Below are 22,191 nucleotides of genomic sequence, written 5' to 3' on the forward strand. Positions count from 1 at the left end.
GCAGTGATAAGTGAACCGGTGCCCTATTCAGGCCCTAGTGCTGAAAACTCCTACAGAGATGACCCTCCTGTAAGCCACGGGGATTTTCACCTGTACCATTGATTTGACTTAAACTCTCTGATAATTTAAATCAGCCTAAAGCAGATTGAAGGCTTGGCTAGTTCTGCATCAATGTCAGAGTTGCAGAGATTTTTGCCTGCTTCATAGGAGAGAGAGTACAGTCTAGGATATCTGGGCTACTTGGGTTCATTTCACTTCCCTGGTAGAGGAAAACCTGAGATTACTATTCTGAGAAAGAGACCTGGCTTGATAAAACCGAATTCTGTACATTATATTCTTTGGATTTTATTTGGCCAGTGATAGAGTTCCATTTTCAAAGCCTCTAGAGAGGAAAAGAGCCTGATGGTATAATATCACAGTTAAATACACAGTTTATTTTATAGTTTGAATTGTAAACAAAAGGAAAGTGGATAGTTTTAAGTGAAATTTTTATACTTCCTTTGTTTTCTAAGGAGACTGCAGCTGTGTCTTTTGGGTGCATTGGATTAAACCAATGAAAGGTTTCAAGCTCTCCCATTTCGGGCTAAAAGCTCCCCTACACTTGGTAACCACATCCTCCCCCTGAGTATGGTCAACATAACTGTTAAGTGAACTAGGAAAAAAGTCCCTTTATGCATGGCTCCCAGCCTTGTGCTTGTTCAGTCTTCACAGTGGCAGCTAGCTTATGCTTGCTGCTGCATTGCAGTCATGCGGGCTGTTTTTCTCTGTGGTCTGATTGTAGGCAATGTGAGGGCAGGTGACGGTGTCTTCTCTGCTTCTGTATCACTGGTCGTTCTGGGCTGTGTCCTCCTATACTAGGTTTTCAGGAAGTGCCTGCTGAGTCAGCTGAGACGAAAGTAAAATGTTGAAGTGATGAAAGGGAAGCAAATTACATTTAAGCTTCAGGGAGTAACTTCCGATGAGATCTGGGAAGCCAGTTTATTCCATTATGCAGTTGAAATGAATCTGCAGAGTGGTGGGACTATCTTGAAATATTTATTCTTGAAGTCATCCCTGTTTTAAAGACAACAGACAAATCAAGCTCTGTTAATAAAGTAGTAAATCCCTAAAACAGACTGCTAGGCCGCCTCCTTCAAGTAAGTCTCATTGTGAGTTTCCATTTGATAAACATTTATCAACCATCTGTGGGGAACCAGAACTCTAAAAATGGGAAATTAAAGGTGGAGTCTCTAAAGCAGAGGGATAAAAGCATAATCTTGGGAGTTGGTTGATCAGGGTGCAGATTCTAGTTCTGCTACTTTCTGTGTCATTCTAGACAAACAATTTTATCAGTTTCTTCATCTGTAAACTGGGTGCATAATATACCTACTTCTCAAAATGATGAGGATTAAGTGAGATAATGCTTGTAAAGTCCTTACTGTGTCTGGCATTTAGTAAGTACTCAATAAAATTGCTATTTTAATTGAAATAATTAACTATTACTTCCATGGAAGGTGTGCTTCTTGATCCCAAGGGCCTGACAGCCTAATATAAAGACCATGTGACCTTCATACCCGGGATATTTGGTACTTACTGACCCGCTGGGAGGGATTGAGGGCAGGAGGAGAAGGGGGCAATAAAGGATGAGATGGCTGGATGGCATCACCGACTCCATGGACGTGAGTTTGAGTGAACTCCAGGAGTAGGTAATGGACAGGGAGGCCTGATGTGCTGCAATTCATGGGGTTGCAAAGAGTCAGACACGACTGAGCAACTGAACTGACCCTGTCTGGAGCATGTTTCTCTTAGGTGCCCTGGTGGCTCATGTTCTCACCTCCCCTGGTCATTACTTAAATGCCGAGATTTTGGTGGCGTTTTCCCTCATAGTCCCATTTAACACTCTGCCAGCCCACTTCCCTGCACGCCTTATCTATTTCCTGCTTAATTTTTCATCTTACTGTCATATAACATACCATTTCTTTTTGCTTATTATCTCAGTTCCACGGGGTAAAGATGTTGGTCTGGTCCATCTGTGATCTATTATCAGTGTTTGAAACCGTGTTTGCTTTATGGAAGATGCTCAGTAAGTATTTATTGGAAGAGTGAACCGAGGAACAGTAGCGGGAGTCTAGTGCAGGGCAGGCTGAGCTCTGCCTGTGGGTATTAGCAAAGACATCAGGGGAGAGACGGCTTTGTGCTATGTCTTAGGCTGGCAGTTCTCAACCTTTCTCCTGTTAAGACCCTGTATGGGTCAAGGTCCTACAGAGAAACAGAGTCAGTAGGGTTTGTATATGTTATAAGTAAATATTATCTGTATAATTAGCATTATGGTAGTTATGGAGGCTGAGAAGCCCCAAATCCACCCTCGGTAAGATGGAGACCCAGGAGAGGCAGTGGTTACGTTCCAGTCTGAGAGCGGAAGACTGGTGTCCCAGCTTGAAAGCAGTCAGCATGAAGTCGCCCTTATCCAACTTGCTGTTCCATGCAGGCCTTCAGTGGACTGGGTGAGGCCTACCCACACTAGGGAGGGTGACCTGCTCTCCTCAGTCTGTTGATTCAAATGTTAATCTCACTTCAGAAACACCCTCACAGCCGCACCCAGAATAATGTTTAACCAGATATCAGGGCACCTGTGTCCCAGTCAAGTGGACACAGAAAATTCACCAGTAGACACAGAAAATGAACATAATCAGTGGACTAGGTTCCTGTGCATGACTTCAGATCCACAGTGTCTAGGTTGTTGCCATGTCTATATTCTTTTTCCCACAGGTCAAGAAAGAACGTTGGAATTCAGATGACAGTGATGTCATTGGGGTAAATTTGAACTAGAATTATTTTAAAAGATAAACTACTTTTACACTTGATAAGTCAGAATTTTAGTAATATGTGACTCATCCTGCCACATGGGTATTGAGGAATGTCTTCAAGGATGGGTAGGGATCTGCCAAGCAGACAACCAGGAGAACAGTGCTTGAGGCAGACGGAACAGCATGTGTGAAGATGTGAGGGCACAGAGTGATTGTGGAACCACAAATAATCCGATATGATGGAAGCAGGGGGTGCCTGGGAGGGAAGCAGCGAGTGACGAAGCTGTCTAAGACGACATTACAAAGGCCTTTGTTTGCTAAACTAATGGAACTTTATTCAGAAGGCGATGAAAGCCATTGAATGGGTCTAAGCAGTGCTGGGTCATATTTTAAATTTTACTTTTAATTTTTATAATTTAATCTTTAAATATTTAAGGTAAACAAAAATTCATATGGAATAGCATTCAAAAGGATATTACAATGAAGAATCTCCCTTCTTGGGATCATCCATGTTTCTAGTGTCTTATGTATATTCTAGTACCTATGTTCATTCTAATATCTTATTAATGTTATACCAAGAGACAAGAAAATATTTTTCTATTCTTATCCAAGTGGCAGTAAATTATGCACTGGAATACTGATACACCTTAACATCACCCTTCTAAAAAGAATGTTCCAGTTAAGAAAAGTTTGCATAGGCAGCAAAGATGATGATATTTAGTTTTTCACTTGGGAGACTGTGTACGTTAGGCACATTCTCCAAGCTGGGAAATAGGAGCTGGGCTGAGGGTTAGATGTGGCAGGCTGAGGAAGCTGTGGGATATCCCAGTGACATGTCCATAGAGGGTCTTAGGGTCAGGAGAAATGTCTGGTATGGAAAGATGGATATAAAGCATGTTATTCTTGCCTGGAGAATCCCAGGGACAGGGGAGCCTGGTGGGCTGCTGTCCATGGGGTTAACGTGGAGTCGGACATGACTGGAGTGACTTAGCAGTAGCAGTATATAGACAGTGGTTAAAGCTACATTAATGGATGCAGCTTCCCAGAGAAGGGAGTATATTGGGAAGAGAAGAAGACCAAGAACAGTGCCTTGCTTTGTATTGAGAGAACCGAGGGAGGGGAGTCCATCTCATATGGTGGTGGGAATGAGGGCTCAAGGATGTTGTGTGCTCAGAGTTTTGGGGACAGCCAGGAGAACACTTGGAAGCTTTGCTGCCTCAAGCCTTGTGGCAGAACTGGTCCTGTGAGCGTATCACTGCTGTTGCTGTTGGATGTGGATTCAAAACGTGCAGTGTTGACCTGACCATCAGTGGACCATGGGTATCAATTCCAGAACCACTTCTGCTGCCTCTGGGACTGGGTGACACTGCCATGCTCTTGCAAAAGGGGCCTTGCACAGTTCCTCCATGGGATGCCATCCAGCGACTGGGATGGGTGTCTCTGATGGGCAGGTTCTCGGTCATGTGCTCACACATTGGCTGCAGAAGGAAGGTTTATGGTGTTGTCAGCTTCTAGGTGGGAGAGGAGGTCTACTTTGTAAGGTGGTGACTCCCTAAACATAGACAGTGTGGACCCTGTGTGGCCATGAAGAATGTCACATGCCCATTACAGGTGACAGATGCTGAGGATATGACAATTAGAAGGTGATTGGTGACCGTTGAGACAGTAGTCTCTGGGTAGAGTGAGTGGACTTTTGAGTACAGTGGGTTGAGAAATGACTAGGAAAGGAGGAATCTGAGCCATTGTGTGTTGATTATGGTTTCAGGAGAGAAAGAGTGGGGAGGTATATAGAACTTGAAACAGTAGTATGATTATTTTTTAACAGAAATGAGTCTCTGAAAGGGAGATTTGAAGATGAAGGAAGGGAATAGAGAGAGAAGGGTAAGTAGTTGAGGTGGTGGGGTTCCTGAATAGGTGAGGAGTGAGTCTTGATTCAGTGTGGAAGGATGGTGCTAATGCATATGCTCATGTTTGTGAAGGAGGAATGTGGGTGAGAATCGATACTAACGACCCCTGCTCTGTCTGTAAATGGGGAGGTGGTGTTGGCTGAGAATAAGAAGGCACGGGTCAGGTAGGATCTTGAAAAGAGTAGTAAAGATTTGGAATAGCTGTTGATGGGAAGGAAAGTGTTGTTAGAGGAAGAGGAAAAGGACAGGTCCCAGCTGAGAATGGAGATAGTAGCCCAGGGTCTGCTGTTGAATCTATATGGTGCTGCATTTTGTAGGACAAGTGTAATAGGAAGGCAAGGAGAGAGAGAGATGGTGAGGGTTGTGGGAGGGGGTACTTGAAATGATGTCGCAGGGTCTAGTGAAATGGGAAAGGAAGTAAAATCTGGAGAGTTGATGGTTGGGGGAAAAAAGATGGGGATAGAGATATCAAAGAAAAGCCCAAGAGCAGGCTGGATGGGATAAAGGGAAGGATGAAAGGAATGGAAATATATATAGTCCTTGTGTTGAGTGCTGGTGTGTAAGCTTTCAGAGATGAAGCGGTTCCCAGTCATAACCAGGCGCAGGATATGGAGAGGAAGTGAACGTCACTGGAATAGAGAGGCTGGACTGTTGAATGATTTTTTTCCCCTTGAACATGAAGATTCCCTTGCTGATAGCAGGAGATGGGCTGTGGCCAGGTAATGAAGAGGAGGGACTGAGAATTTGATAAATGGGAGAGTAAATGAAAGACGAAGCCCAAATTCTGGCATATTTGTAACCATTCAATAGATGTTAACGATCAGTAATCAGATAACAGTAATGGTATTGCTGAAGGGCACGAATTTTTTTTTTTATGGGGGTGTGGTAGTTTCAGGGGATCTTTATTAATTGGTTTTTTTTGTTTGTTTATTTTCTGGTACATGAATCTTAAAGAAGGGGAGCTTCTTTTCTTTTCTTTTTTTTTTGAGTGTCAAACAACTCTTATTTGGAACATGAAGTGTGGAGTTTGAAACTCCCTACTCCTAACTCCAGGACGGGAAAAAGCAAGGTGCTTGTGAGAGCTAGTTTCAGCTAAAGCAGGAAGGTGGTGGGAACAATCCCTGAAGACACTGAGGCTGGGAATTTTCTACATATCATGACAGGTTCCCAGATGACTCAGAGACCTTTAGTGAATGAGACCTTTAGCTGGAGGAAGGTGCAGGAGAAGAGTAATGATGGGTAATGTGGGGTTGAAAACAATTTTAAAAAATCAAGTGTAACTGCAGAATTTCCTCTGGATGCTGTGTGTCACCACATAGACTTGGAAGCCTGGAGACACTTTTCAAGAATGAGAAAGACAGAGTTGTTCTTTTCAATAACACAATGTCATCAGTCTGTGAGAGGGTTGCTTTTTGTGTGTATGACGGAAAAAATAAAATGATGAAAGAGCCGAAAACTGGTGAATTTGGCTAGCTGAGGAAGCAAAGTGGAGCTGGAATTAACAGAATGGTTTCTTTAGTCCTGGCGAAGAGGCAAAGCTTGCTCGTGCACAAGTGAACCTGATAATTGCCAAATGTCTACTTCAATCTGAGTTGCGTCAAAATCACTACAGCTGAGGTTACTGAGATTGCAGAAGCCTTCCTTCCAGTCGTACCTGTTGGCCTTCAGTGATGAGGCTTACCAGCCTTCCTCAGTGGCCTTTGGCCGTGTGCATTCAACCTGGAATTCTTGGGTCTTCACAACCTTAAGATTTTGATAAAGAACTCTCTGGAACTATTTGGAATGTGAGGTAGGATTTCTGCTATAAGAAATCCTGGGGGGGCGGGGGTGGGGGGGGAAGTCCCCAGGGAGATGTGATTGGCTCCCAAATGGTGCTGTCATGTTTTAGCATACTATTTTTTTTTTTTAAGTTTGGAATATTCTTTTTAGCTAATCCACTGAGCTTCAGGCAAATAAGAAAAAACAACAAATTAGTAGCTTGAAATGCTTTTAAACAGCTAAAATTCCAGCTGTTAGGGCAATAGGGAGCTAATGCAAAACTGTGTAACAGGCCATCCGTGTGCACACAGATAACACAATGAGGAGAGGCTTACTTTATACAGTACCAGAGGCTCCTGAAAATAAGAAATTCTCTCCTAAGCCAAACTCTTCAATTCAGTTTAGAAAATATTTGAGACCCTCTCTGAGAAGGTGCTGGCTTTAAAGCGTGTATAGATATATTAGTTTTCTAGGGCTGCTGTGACAAATTACCAAGAACTCAATAGAGCAGAAATTTATTCTCTCCCAGTTCTGAAGGCTAGAAATCTAAAATCAAGGTGTCAGCAGGGCCATGCTCTTTTTGAAGCTCTAGAAAAGAATCTGATCCATGCCTTTCTCTTCACTTCTGGTGTTGCCAGTCATCCTTGACATTGCTTGGCTTGAAGACCTATCATTCCAACCTCTGCGTTCATAGTCACGTGAGTCTTTCTATCTGTCTGATGAGGACACTGCTCCTGCTAAGTCGCTTCAGTCGTGTCCGGCTCTGTGTGACCCCATAGATGGCAGCCCACCAGGCTCCCCCATCCCTGGGATTCTCCAGGCAAGAACACTGAAGTGGGTTGCCATTTCCTTCTCCAGTGCATGAAAGTGAAAAGTCAAAGCGAAGTCAGTCAATCGTGTCTGACTCTTAGCGATCCCATGGACTGCAGCATGCCAGGCTCCTCTGTCCAGGGAATTTTCCCTAGTCATACTGGATTCAGGGTCTGCCATTTTCCAATATGACCTTATTTTAGCTAAGTATACCTGGAATGATAGCCCTATTTCCACATAAGGTTACATTCCGAGGATTCTGGGAAAGACTTGAATTTAGGGAGGAACATTATTGAACCCAATGTAAGAAACTTCAAAAATGAGTGACAAGTGGCTTCTATCTTCAGGAAGATGTAGTTCCTGATGTAGCTGGGGAACTGGCTGTAGGAAACTTTAATGCAAAGTGATGGATACAGGATAGTGTGAACACACGGAAGGGTGAGTGGCTGGTTGTGACTTCCGGGGGCTCTGGGAAGGCTGTAGGCTGGAGATCTGGCAGACCTGAAGGATAACTAGTGTACCAGCTGGCATAAATTGGGAAACTGGGCCCTCTGGGCTGAGGGACCTGTCTGAGCAGGCTCAGAGATGCAAGCGTGTGTCTAGTGTGTGGGATGCTCATGCAGGCCAGGGGATCGCATGGCCTGTGGGTAGGGCTTGCATGTGACGTGGTGGCCACTGGGGAGGGATGGAGCGGAAGGAGGAAGTGCAGGTGGAGCACACAGGAAGTATGAAAAGTGACAGAGCCTGGTAGTTCATCTCCGTGAATGCCTGCCACAGAATTAGATCTTCAAGAGGTAGAAGAGGGTTCAAGCGGAGGCTCAAGGACCATTCCTAAGGGAGCTCTAGAGGACACTGCTGGGCTCAGAGGTGCTGGACGAGACGACTTCTGTGCTGCGTCTCAGCTCCAAGTTCTGTGACTATTAGGTAGACATATCTCTTCACTAACTGTATTTCTTGGCACAACTCTAGTCTTTGCCCTGCTTCATTCCGCATTCCAAGGCCAAAAAAATTTGCCTGTTACTCCAGGTGTTTCTTGACTTCCTACTTTTGCATTCCAGTCCCCTATAATGAAAAGGACATCTTTTTGGGGTGTTAGTTCTAAAAGGTCTTGTAGGTCTTCATAAAACCGTTCAACTTCAGTTTCTTCAGCGTTACTGGTTGGGGCATAGACTTGGATAACTGTGATATTGAATGGTTTGCCTTGGAGATGAACAGAGATCATTCTGTCGTTTTTGAGACTGCATCCAAGTACTGCATTTCTGACTCTTTTGTTGACCATGATGGCTACTCCATTCCTTCTGAGGGATTCCTGCCCGCAGTAGTAGATATAATGGTCATCTGAGTTAAATTCACCCATTCCAGTCCATTTTAGTTCGCTGATTCCTAGAATGTTGACGTTAACCCTTGCCATCTCTTGTTTGACCACTTCCAATTTGCCTTGATTCACGGACCTGACATTCCAGGTTCCTATGCAATATTGCTCTTTACAGCATCAGACCTTGCTTCTATCACCAGTCACATCCACAGCTGGGTATTGTTTTTGCTTTGGCTCCATCCGTTCATTCTTTCTGGAGTTATTTCTCCACTGATCTCCAGTAGCATATTGGGTACCTAATGACCTGGGGAGTTCCTCTTTTGGTATCCTATCATTTTGCCTTTTCATACTGTTCATGGGGTTCTTCTCAAGGCAAGAATACTGAAGTGGTTTGCCATTCCCTTCTCCAGTGGACCACATTCTGTCAGACCTCTCCACCATGACCCACCCATCTTGGGCTGCCCCGCAGGCATGGCTTGGTTTCATTGAGTTTGGCAAGGCTGTGGTCCTAGTGTGATTAGTTTGACTAGTTTTCTGTGAGTATGGTTTCAGTGTGTCTGCCCTCTGATGCCCTCTTGCAACACCTACCATCTTACTTGGGTTTCTCTTACCTTGGGCGTGGGGTATCTCTTCACGGCTGCTCCAGCAAAGCACAGCCGCTGCTCCTTACCTTGGATGAGGGGTATCTCCTCCCGCTACCCTTCCTGACCTTCAACGTGGGATGGCTCCTCTAGGCCCTCCTATGCCTGCGAAGCTCCTCGGGTTGCTCCTCCCAGCCACCGGCCCTGGCCTTGGGCGGCTCCTGCCAGCTGCTGCCCCTGGCCTCGGGCTGGCTCCTCAGGGTCACCTCCCCTGGCCTCGGGTGTGAGGTGGCTTCTCCCGGCCACCCCCAACATCGGACGCAGGGTGTCTCCTCCCGGCCACCACTGACCTCAGACGCATGGTAGCTCCTCCCGGCCGCTGCCACTGACCTCGGACGCAGGATAGCTCCTCTTGGCCGTTCCTGCGCCGTCGCAGCCTGGCACTCTAGGCTGCTGCCCCTGACCTCGGACGTGGGGTAGCTCCTCTTGGCCGGCTCGCAGCCGCCTGCGCTTATTGCGCCGGCTCACAACCGCCTGTGCTTACTGCATAAGAGAAGACTCTACACATGGACATCACCAGATGGTCAACACCAAAATCAGATTGATTATATTCTTTGCAGCCAAAGATGGAGAAGCTCTATACAGTCAACAAAAACAAGACCAGGAGCTTACTGTGGCTCAGATCATGAACTCCTTATTACCAAATTCAGATTCAAAGAAAGACTTTATTTTTGGGGGCTCCAAAATCACTGCAGATGGTGACTGCAGCCATGAAATTAAAAGACGCTTACTCCTTGGAAGAAAGGTTGTGACCAACCTAGATAGTATATTCAAAAGCAGAGACATTACTTTACTGACTAAGGTCCATCTAGGTAAGGCTATGGTTTTTTCCAGTGGTCATGTATGGATGTGAGAGTTGGACTGTGAAGAAGGCTGAGAGCCAAAGAATTGATGCTTTTGAACTGTGGTGTTGGAGAAGACTCTTGAGAGTCCCTTGGACTGCAAGGAGATCAGTCCTGGGATTTCTTTGGAAGGAATAATGCTAAAGCTGAAGCTCCAGTACTTTGGCCACCTCATGCAAAGAATTGACTCATTGGAAAAGACTGTGATGCTGGGAGGGATTGGGGGCAGGAGGAGAAGGGGACGACTGAGGATGAGATGGCTGGATGGCATCACAGACTCGATGGACATGAGTCTGAGTGAACTCTGGGAGTTGGTGATGGACAGGGAGGCCTGGCGTTCTGCGATTCATGGGGTCGCAAAGAGTCGGACGTGACTGAGCGACTGAACTGAACTGAGGGAAAACCGCTAGACCATTCAGGTATGACCTAAATCAAATCCCTTATGATTATACAGTGGAAGTGAGAAATAGATTAAAGGGCCTAGATCTGATAGATAGAGTGCCTGATGAACTATGGAATGAGGTTCATGACATTGTACAGGAGACAGGGATCAAGACCATCCCCATGGAAAAAAAAAGGCAAAAATGTAAAATGACTGTCTGAGGAGGCCTTACAAATAGCTGTGAAAAGAAGAGAGGCAAAAAGCAAAGGAGAAAAGGAAAGATATAAGCATCTGAATGCAGAGTTCCAAAGAATAGCAAGAAGAGATAAGAAAGCCTTCTTCAGTGATCAATGCAAAGAAATAGAGGAAAACAACAGAATGGAAAAGACTAGAGATCTCTTCAAGAAAATTAGAGATACCAAGGGAACATTTCATGCAAAGATGGGCTTGATAAAGGACAGAAATGGTATGGACCTAACATAAGCAGAAGATATTAAGAGGTGGCAAGAATACACAGAAGAACTGTACAAAAAAGATCTTCATGACCCAGATAATCATGATGTGATCACTAATCTAGAGCCAGACATCTTGGAATGTGAAGTCAAGTGGGCCTTAGAAAGCATCACTACGAACAAAGCCAGTGGAGGTGATGGCATTCCAGTTGAGCTATTTCAAATCCTGAAAGATGATGCTGTGAAAGTGCTGCACTCAATATGCCAGCAAGTTTGGAAAACTCAGCAGTGGCCACAGGACTGGAAAAGGTCAGTTTTCATTCCAATCCCAAAGAAAGGCAATGCCAAAGAATGCTCAAACTACCGCACAATTGCACTCATCTCACATGCTAGTAAAGTAATGCTCAAAATTCTCCAAGCCAGGCTTCTGCAATACGTGAACCATGAACTCCCTGATGTTCAAGCTGATTTTAGAAAAGGCAGAGGAACCAGAGATCAAATTGCCAACATCTGCTGGATCATGGAAAAAGCAAGAGAGTTCCAGAAAAACATCTATTTCTGCTTTATTGACTATGCCAAAGCCTTGGACTGTGTGGATCCACAATAAACTGTGGAAAATTCTGAAAGAGATGGGAATACCAGACCACCTGGCCTGCCTCTTGAGAAATCTGTATGCAGATCAGGAAGCAACAGTCAGAACTGGACATGGAACAACAGACTGGTTCCAGATAGGAAAAGGAGTACGTCAAGGCTATATATTGTCACCTTGCTTATTTAACTTCTATGCAGATATCATGAGAAACGCTGGACTGGAAGAAACACAAGCTGGAATCAAGATTGCCGGGAGAAATATCAATCACCTCAGATATGCAGATGACACCACCCTTATGGCAGAAAGTGAAGAGGAACTAAAAAGCCTCTTAATGAAAGTGAAAGAGGAGGGTGAAAAAGTTGGCTTAAAGCTCAACATTCAGAAAACGAAGATCATGGCATCTGGTCCCATCACTTCATGGCAAATAGATGGGGAAACAGTAGAAATAGTGTCAGACTTTATTTTTTTTGGCTCCAAAATCACTACAGATGGTGACTGCAGCCATGAAATTAAAAGACGCTTACTCCTTGGGAGAAAAGTTATGACCAACCTAGATAGTATATTCAAAAGCAGAGACATTACTTTGCCGACTAAGGTCCGTCTAGGTAAGGCTATGGTTTTTTCCAGTGGTCATGTGTGGATGTGAGAGTTGGACTGTGAAGAAGGCTGAGAGCCAAAGAATTGATGCTTTTGAACTGTGGTGTTGGAGAAGACTCTTGAGAGTCCCTTGGACTGCAAGGAGATCCAACCAGTCCATTCTGAAGGAGATCAGTCCTGGGATTTCTTTGGAAGGAATAATGCTAAAGCTGAAGCTCCAGTACTTTGGCCACCTCATGCAAAGAATTGACTCATTGGAAAAGACTGTGATGCTGGGAGGGATTGGGGGCAGGAGGAGAAGGGGACGACTGAGGATGAGATGGCTGGATGGCATCATGGACTCGATGGGCGTGAGTCTGAGTGAACTCCGGGAGATGGTGATGGACAGGGAGGCCTGGCGTTCTGCAGTTCATGGGGTTGCAAAGAGTCGGACACGACTGATCAACTCAACTGAACTGAACTGTATTTCGCCTCTTATTAGTAATCAGGTTTTTGCTTCCTCTTCTCTTTCTTTCTCTCTAGCATCCTCCACCTGCCAGCCCCTGAAGACCCAATAGTGAGCAAGACAAAGCACCATTTTCCTCTCTTCCTTGTAGCTTTAGCAAAGGATTACAGAGTCAGTTCCCCATAATGTTGCTTGCGTTGAACGTGAGGGAAACATGACAAGGCAACTTTGCCCAGGGTAATGAGTTCTGCTTCAGAGTAGAGCTGCTTTGAAAGACGATTTCAGGAACCTCCTTATGAGGAGGTGGCGAGTAGGTGGCTGCTTACATGTGTTTGATTTCTGAGTCATCAAAAAGGCTTCTTTGCCTCCCAAAATATCTCCTTCATCCAGGCTGTGGGTACTTTTAATTCCACGATTGGAAGCTGATTTCCCTCTGTTAAAATGCAAATACCCTATGGAGAGAGGATATCCATTTGCCATCATCAGTCTGTTGCACCTTAATATGAGGATTTTCCCAACCATTTCTCATGGCAGATTTTTGAGAAAAGCACATGGAGGGGAAGGGAGTCTAGGGGATGAATACTGGACACGGCACAGGTAAACTTTGTCAAAGTCAGCAGTTTGGATGAACCGCCTGGCTCTGTAGTCCCTTTTGCCTAGTAAGATCCATTATTATGTATTGGCAGGTGTATGTCGGGCCAAAAATGATTATTTCTGTTGGGAAATTCATGGTTACAAAACCTTCTTTTTTAAGGGCTTCCCAGATGGTGGTAGTGGTAAAGAATAATCCCTAGGTCGGGAAGATTCCCTGGAGAAGGGAATGGCTACCCACTCCATTCCCTAGAAAAGGGAATGACTACCCACTCCTCCTCTCCTATGGACAGAGGAGCCTGGCCAGGCTACAATCCATGGGATTACAAAGAGTTGGATACGACCAAGCAACTAAAACTTTCAGTTTCACTTTTTTTCCACCCATACTTCAGTGAAATTATTTGTGTGGTTTTGAAATAACATGTTTGGTTTTATTGCCAAGGCTGTGCTGCATATGGTTTGTGTGTTCATTTGCCAGAGAAGGCTAATGATAGGGGCTGTCACAAATACCCCCAGAGTTTCAGTGGCTTATGTAAGAGGTTCCTTTTTTCACTGACATCACGATAGGATTCAAGCTGATTTGGGGGATGCTATATTCCACATAACCTCCAAGGGACTCAGGCCCCTTCCGTGCTGTGTCTACCATATTCAGTTGTTATTCAGTTGCTAAGTTGTATCCAACTCTTTGTGACCCCATGAGCTGCAGCAGGCTTCCCTGTCCTTCACTATCTGCTGGAATTTGCTCAGACTCATATCCACTGTGTCTCCAGTGGATATAGCCATCTCATCCTCTCTCACCCCCTTCTCCTCCAGCCCTCTATCTTGACCAGCATTAGGGTCTTTTCCAATGAATCGGCTCCTTGCATCAGGTAGCTAAAGCATTTATTGGAACTTCAGCATTAGTCCTTCCAGTGAATATTCAGGGTTGATTTCCTTTAGGATTGACTTCTTTGGTCTCCTTGCAATCCAGGGGACTCTCAAGATTCTTCTCCAGCACCACAATTTGAAAGCATCAATTCTTTGGCACTCAGTCTACTTAATGGTCCAACTCTCACATTCGTACATGACCACTGGAAAAACCATAGCTTTGACTAGATAGACATTTGTCAGCAAAGTGATATCACTGCTTTTTAATACGCTCTCTAGGTTTGTCATGGGCTTCCCTGGTGGCTCAGAGGTTAAAGCATTTGCCTGCAATGCGGGAAACCCGGGTTCAATCCCTGGGTCGGGAAGATCCCCTGGAGAAGGAAATGGCAACCCACTCCAGTATTCTCGCCTGGAGAATCCCCTGGTCAGAGGAGCCTGGTAGGCTACAGTCCACGGGGTTGCAAAGAGTCAGACACGACTGATCGACTTCACTTTCACTTTCTAGGTTTATCATAGCTTTTCTTCCAAGGAGCAAGCATCTTTTAATTTCATGGCTGCAGTCACCATCCATAGTGATCTGAGCCCAAGAAAATAAAATCTGTCACTGTTTCTACTTTTTACCTGTTTGTCATGAAGTGATAGGACCAGATACCAGATATGTTAGGTTTTTGAATGTTGAGTACCTGACCTCAAAGAAGGCATGCCCTGGGGAGGAGAGAACTTGTAGAGAAAGTATTCTAACAGTTAGCTCCTTGGCGTGGAAGAGACACTTCTTACACCTCGAATTCCATTGCTTGGACCTGGTTCCAGAGACCCACCCAGATGGAAAGAGGCTGGAAAATGTGGTTAGCTGTGTGTCCGGGAGGAGGCAGCCTTGGTGAGTCTGACACAGACTCACCAGGAAACTTCTACATGTTTTCCTTCTGTCTGCGACATAACCTGACCCTTGAGTGTTGTCATTAACAGTATGGAGGACCAAAGAGGAAACAGTGAACTGGAACCTGTCCAGTGCTTAGAGTAGTGACAAGTCATTTGCTCTGCCTGGCGAAGGGCCTCATTCTGCAGTTAGATTTTTGCTCTGTAAGGGAGACCAAAGTCTTCATTCAAAGAAATGTCTTTATGATGTTTATTTGCTTTTTAATAGAATTTGGGAAATTTTAATGGAAATCTCCTTTCTTTGTACCTTGGAATCATTTTGGAATGGGAGTTTGAGATTTGAATGGTATAGCTTCTGTAATATGTTTCAGCTCCCTTGGGAGATAAGAAAGAGTAAGTTGGCCTATGCAGAAGTTGTGTAGCTCTTCCCGTCCATCTCCCGCATTGTCCAGACAGGTGAACTGAGAGGTAACTGCATGGTCCAAATTTACACAGTAAGTTAGTGACCTACCTGGGTGGTAGACCCCATTTTAAAGATTTCTACGCTAGTGTTCCTGCCCTACCACAGTGCTATTCCCTAGAGAATTGTTTGGCGAATAGCCCTGTCCCGGTGAGATTTGAAGGAAGAGGCTTTAAGCAGATGAAATCAGAAGGCTCCTTCTGGTTTTGAGATTTCCTGATTGACTGAGATTCCCTGATTGACTGAGATTAAGTACATTTTGTCTGGCTGTATCCCTGACCTGACTGAAGTGCTGTAACCTTCCAAGAGTTTGTAACTTTCCTGGGAAAACAGAATTTCAGTTCTTTATTCTTTTAAGTTGTTCCTTTATTTTTATCTTAAAAAATTATTTGTTCTTTAAATATGTAATTGTAAAGGTAACAATTTTTAATTGTAGAAGTTAAGTAAATATATGCAAATGTAAGAAAAATATATATGAAATGTAATAAAAATTGCCTGTAATTCTATAACTTGACAGTGTAGCAATTATCCCTGTTAATGTTTTCTATGTCTTTCCATGTGTGTTTCCTGACCATTTTTCAATAGGAAATAAATATGCAACTCTAAAAATATTTCATATTACTTAATATGAAATATTACACAACCCTTAATACTGTTTTAAAATGAATAGATGGAAAAATGCTCATATTTGTATTTGTATACATATATACAATATAATTAGAATGACATTCAAATTTTATTTGTCTTATTTTTTATTTTAGCTTTTTATTTGCTTTTTAAAGGATGTAGGAAAAAACTAATGGAAATCTTCCTTCCGTATATGTTGGAATAAAGTTTTTATTATATTGACTTTAAGCATAAAAGTATATATGGGCATTTCTCTATGTCATGACTTATTCTGAAGCAATGTTTTAAGGGTTGCATACTCCAGCATCTCATGGGATACGTGTGCTGAAGGAAGCCTCTTGGGAGGTGGCGGGACGGAGTTGGTGCTCTCTCTGTTCTCAGCTCTGACCCTGTGCCCCTTTCCTCCCAGGGCATCAGCAGCCTGTTCAGCTCCCTGAAAGTTGTCCGGCTGCTCCGTCTGGGGCGAGTGGCCCGGAAGCTGGACCACTACATTGAGTACGGAGCTGCTGTGCTGGTCCTGCTGGTGTGCGTGTTCGGGCTGGCCGCTCACTGGATGGCCTGCATCTGGTACAGCATCGGGGACTATGAGATCTTCGACGAGGACACCAAGACCATCCGCAACAACAGCTGGCTCTACCAGCTGGCCGTGGACACTGGCACCCCTTACCAGTTTAACGGGTCCGGCTCAGGGAAGTGGGAAGGGGGTCCCAGCAAGAATTCCGTCTACATCTCCTCGTTGTATTTCACCATGACCAGCCTCACCAGCGTGGGCTTTGGGAACATCGCGCCATCCACAGACATTGAGAAGATCTTTGCCGTGGCCATCATGATGATTGGCTGTAAGTATCACAGTGGCTGGGCAAGGGGTGGGGCATTAAGTTTGTCCATCCTTTCGGTTAGCTGGAATAGGGCAATGGTTACAGTGCCGTAGGATCGGGGTGTTATGGCTTAAAATAAGGGAGGGTTTTTTGTTTTTAAAGACTAGCTTTATAGTTTTCCTGTTAAACAGTATATATTTACTGCACAGAAATTCAGAAAATAACAAAAGAGCACGGGGTAGAAACTAATGGCTAACCATACATAATTCTGTTTCTTAAAATTGCTGTTCACTTTTGGTGTTTCCCTTAGAGATTTTTGTCTATCCATATCTGAACACACAGATAACACATTTTAATATTTAAAATGAGATCATGCTATTATACATTTTGGTATCCTTCTTGTTCATAGAACCGTGAATTGTGGAAGTTTTTCCTCGGCAATTTAAAAATAGCTCTAGATTGCACACTTCAGTGTGGTACTAGAGAAAGGATGCATGAAAACAAAATCAGAAGTATCTCATTAATCTTTTGTATTGATTATATCTAGAAATAGTGATGGTTTTGCTAGAGTGGGTTAAGTAAAATATTCTAGTACAATAGTTTTGTATATATTTTTACTCTTTAATGCGAATCCTAGGAAAATTTTAAATCTTATTTCTATTGAACAGTGCTGAGCTAGATCAATATTTTTGATGTCTGGTTGGTGATTGAGAGATTTTCTAAATCCAAAAGAAAAATACCTACAGGAATAAACAGCTCCTGTTCAGTTGAGAACTAATGGGGTTTTGGATTAACTTCACTGGACTGAAAAGCAGAAACAACCCTAGTTCTCGAGGAAAGTACACTTGGCCCTCTGTGTCCATGCTTTCTGCATCCTCGCATTCAACCAACCATGGATTGAAAATATTAAAAAGAGAAACTTCCAGAAAATTCATGAACCTTAAATTTGCCACATACAGGCAATTATTTACATAGCATTTATATTGTGCTAGGTACTGTAAGTATCTAGGGATCATTTAAAGTATATGGAAGGATATATGTAGGTTATAGACAAATAACTATGCCGTTTTATATAAGGGACTTAAAAATCTGTTGGTTTTCATATCTTCTAATCAGTTGGTCCTAGAACCAATTCCCTATGGACAGAGGAGTGAAAATGAACGCTTGGACTGTAGCCTAACCAGGTTCCTCCGTCCATGGGATTTTCCAGGCAAGAATACTGGAGTGGGTTGCCATTTCCTTTTCTAGGAGATCTTCCCGACCCAGGGATTGAACCCAGGTCTCCTGCATTGTAGGCAGACGACTTCACCATCTGAGCCACCAGGGAGGATCTGAAAGTCACTCAGTTGTGTCCAGCTCTTTGGGACCCCATGGACTACATAGTCCATGGAATTCTCCAGGCCCAACTACTGGAGTGGGGATATTCCCCACCCAGGAATCGAACCAGGGTCTCCTGCTTTGCAGGTGGATTCTTTACCAGCTGAGCTACCAGGGAAGCCCTAACCTTTTAAATGCCTGACCATTGACCATTCTGCAGCTGTTGCCACTATTACCAAGTCTCGAAACAGCCTTGGGTTGTAAACAAGAATGAACTCCCCTCACTGAAGCGAGTCTTGGGGAAGATTAGGCCTAACTGGGCTGGGGAAAGCACGCAAACTGGAGTGGACTGGACTCATTGTGAACCTGCCAAATGCACCCTGTTGGTGCTTCCAGGACACACTGTGGTGTGAGAGAGGACAGGCCTCCCATGAAGCATGGGTTTGGACGGTAGTCTGGTCACAGGTGATGCAGCTGGGCCCTAGTTCCAGCTGGCAGAAACCCTGCTGCGTGACGTGCTTCCTCGGGGTGGAGTTGACATCTTGTTACACCAACCAGGGAGTTCTAAGACCTCAGGGAAACTGAGGCTTCAGTTTGTCTGGCTTTGTCCAGCCCATCCATGATCCAGGGACCCCTTGGCAAGTGGATTTTGTTCCCCCTTTTGTCCCATTTGCAGCTTGCCTCCTTTTTATTTGCTATCACCTCATCATGTCTGATGTACTCCTTTCCTAAAAGCCCCTCTGCCATACCCAGGGACCGGCTCTGTGTGTTTACCGAATGTGTCTAAGGCTTAACTAGTTTGTGGGAAGTTGTGCTGGGGAACTTTTGAGTCCACTCTTTTTTTAAAATGGGTTTTAATAGAGATGATTGCCTGACCACGGGGAGCAGCATTAAGTATCTGTGGGTGGCTAATTGCTTTAGCTTAATTAGAACTCGAGGTGCTTTCTCATGTCGTGTAAAAGGATTTAAGATCTTTGCTCTTCTAGAACTATTTCAGCCTTAACATCTCCTAGTTTTCTAGGCAGTGCTTGCAGCATTTTGTGAGCCTTGGGGCACCAGTAAACAACCAGATGCACCATGCTCCGGGCACAATTTCTGTCTCTTAGGGGGAAGATGAGATGCTCTGTCAATCGAAATACTTCATTATATGCATTACAGAAAATTTGCTGAGAGTGGTCAGTTAGGAAATAGGCTCCGTTTCATGAGCTCCCTGACGGCTTTCAAATATGAGGAGACTTCCTTGCAACTTTTTACCTGGAAGAAAAGATAAGAAAACAGCTCTGGTGGCATATGAGGATAAACTGTTTCTCCAAAGCCATCCTTCTCCAGAGAAAATAATTTCCTGGGTATAGTCTCTAAAGGAAAACCCAAACAATTAGCGTCACCTCTTTTCTCTCCCCACCTTTTCAAAGCTTTGTAGTGTTTCCATTTATTTCTCTTTTTTAAAGTGTAATACAGAGGCAGTCACCACTGCAATATGCCCCAAGTATGATATTTCGGTAGGCAAGTCTGCTTAATTGTTACTTTGTTTCCTGATCACTTGCTGTTTGCCAGGTGCTGTGCTAAATATTCTATATGCAAACCCTCCTGTTTACAACAACCCTGTGCCTTAGAGATTATTAAGGACATCTTGCAAGGAAATGGAAGCTGGGAGAAGCTAACTCCTTTGCCAAGAATGCATGGCTAGTATGTCGGAAAGACAGGATTTGTGTCTGGGACTCTGAATTAAAAGCCCAGCTCTTCCCCCTGTGCCCATCTGTGATGGCGTGGACTGAGAATGCAGACCTCATCAGCCTGTCCTCTCTGGCACACCACTCACACTTTGAAAATTCTCTCCATAAACTTGAACAAGCCAGCAATTTCTACAGTGGGAAGTATTTGTACATTTGCCTGTTATTTTAACTTAAGAACAAGTTTACGGTAGAAACTCGGGGGACCAGGTGCTTCAGACACCAACCATTTTTTCAGCAACCTGTCACTTACAGTTACAGCTGTTCCCCTTTCCATGTGACAAGTCTGACAAATTCTTGTGCTAACAACAACGCTATTGCCCTCTGTGTAATGCGCTGGTAATTATCCTTGTAAACTCACATGCCAGACAACCTTTTTTCAGGACAGCTGCTGATGTCTTACTCGATTTACGGAGCTCTCTTTTATCTTGCTTTGCCTGTGTGCACACGTGCGCACTTGCATCCTTACTGCATGGCTCATGGGACTGGATGACCCCAGAATTGGGATCTTGGTTAACAGGGAGCACTGACCACACCCTGCATTTATGCTCCGGGGTCAATGCCTCTCCCTCCCCAGTCCCCCAGAATCAGACTAGCATTCTTCAAGGGGAGTAGAGGGAAATAAAGCCAATGAGCTTTGAAGTACTGGTAACATTGTGATTTTCTCCTTTTTGCTTTGAATTTTATGTGCATCACTAATAGTATTTCTTGGTTATTCAGTTGCCACATATTAACCGTGATATAGATTATCCAGAAGCCTTCCGTTGCTTCTCCTCTTTGTTCTCTGTCACTGAACATCTTATGGTAACTTAGCTAACTCCCCAGAGGCTGCCAGGAAGCAGGAAAAGTAAGTATTTTCAAGTTTGCTCACGTTTCTCAATTCTGATTTTAAAAAATTGCAATAGGAAGAGAAGACTTGGCTAAAATGAGCATTTGTGATCGTCTCTGGATGTTGGGGATCTGCAGTGTCCACCTCCTGGATTTCATGTCTAAGTTGTAGGTGTTGACAAGTCAGCCCTGCCCTGATCCCTTTGCCATCCTTGAACAGGTCCTCAGTGGTCTCCTGCAAGGCTCACCCTGTGGGGTGATGGGAGGACCCCTCTTTTACATGTGTAGGTGGCCTGTGTGTTGATGCTGAGAGAAGCACAAGGCCCCTCTGGCCCTCAGGGTGACATTTGGGAGAGGTGGCCTCATTTAGCAGCCACGTACCGAGTGCCTCCCTCGATAGACCTCTGAGGATGGAGGTGTCTCTGTGGGTGGCACTCCCAGGAGTCCGAGGTCTAGGGGGTGGACACTGGGAATTGTGGGCCTGTCGCCCACCAACCAGTGAATAGGGCCTGGAGATGGAGACTTCACTGTGGGCTGAGCCCTTCTGGGGCTTCTGAGGGAACCCTCAAAGGTAGGATTGTCAGGGATGAGGGGAGAGTCCCTTTATCTTGGGGTCTCAGTCTCAGGGGCATGACTGTGTCTGGGGGGATCTCTTCCAGGGAGGATTTGACGGTGAAGCAGCAGTTCTCGTTTTCTTAATGTGGGCTTTGCACTTTCCTGATTCTCTCCTCATAATGTCATTGCTGTCATCCTGTCATTGTAATTAAGCCACATTCATTTCCTGTCTCTCTGATGATGGCAGGGGGTCTAGACATCACACTCCTCCTCCAGACGGCCTCCACCCCCCAAGCCCAGCCCTTGCTGTTCTCTGCATATTTCCCCCGCTGTCCTCCTCTGCCTCAGCTCCTTAAACCCAGAGCAGAGTGTGAGTGCTGAGGGGACTCTTGTGAGCATCTGTTGAGTCCACAGCAGTGCCTCCTAGTTCTGCTGGGCTGGATCTCATCCTGCTCAGGGCTTTAGTCAACCTCTGCCCACTCCCTCCCCCACATGGGGGCTGAGAGCTCCAAGAGAGTTATTGGACTCAACCATAGCGTTTCCTTACATCACCTTCTTTCTTGGCAGGAAGGGACACTAATAACCTGCTGCTACTGCTGCCGCTAAGTCGTCTCAGTCGTGTCTGACTCTTAGCAACCCCATGGACTGCAGCCTTCCAGGCTTCTCCATCCATGGGATTTTCCAGGCAAGAGTACTGAAGTGGGTCGCCAGTGCCTTCCCCGAGTAACTTCACCCTGCACAATTTGACCCGACTACCGCCACCCTTGCAATATGCTTTGTGGCCCCTTTTCAGCTTAGATTGTTATTTGCAAGCAAATGGGGACTTTACCCTGGCTCCTTCAGGACTTTATTTAAGCATTCTTATTTCTTTTCATTCACCTTTATGGAATATGCCTTTTTGCACTCTATACCATTATACTGGTTTTTCAAAAAGGATTGGGCCTGTCTCCCTGGAGGCTGTAAGATGCTCTTAAGAGACTTCAAACACATACCAG

The 22,191-nt window shown here is 44.7% G+C and overlaps 1 protein-coding gene across 2 annotated transcripts in view; it reads left to right on the top strand.

Moving 5' to 3' along the window:
• KCNH1 (potassium voltage-gated channel subfamily H member 1) overlaps positions 1 to 22,191 on the top strand; it is a 420,328-nt gene that overhangs the window by 167,597 nt on the left and 230,540 nt on the right. For both annotated transcript variants that reach the window (XM_068986173.1, XM_068986174.1), the window contains exon 7: positions 16,358 to 16,787. In XM_068986173.1, the coding sequence (XP_068842274.1) occupies positions 16,358 to 16,787 (430 nt within the window). The remainder of the gene's footprint in view (positions 1 to 16,357; positions 16,788 to 22,191) is intronic.

Source organism: Capricornis sumatraensis, chromosome 14 (assembly GCF_032405125.1).
Source record: "Capricornis sumatraensis isolate serow.1 chromosome 14, serow.2, whole genome shotgun sequence".
In the NCBI taxonomy this organism is placed as follows: domain Eukaryota; kingdom Metazoa; phylum Chordata; class Mammalia; order Artiodactyla; family Bovidae; genus Capricornis; species Capricornis sumatraensis.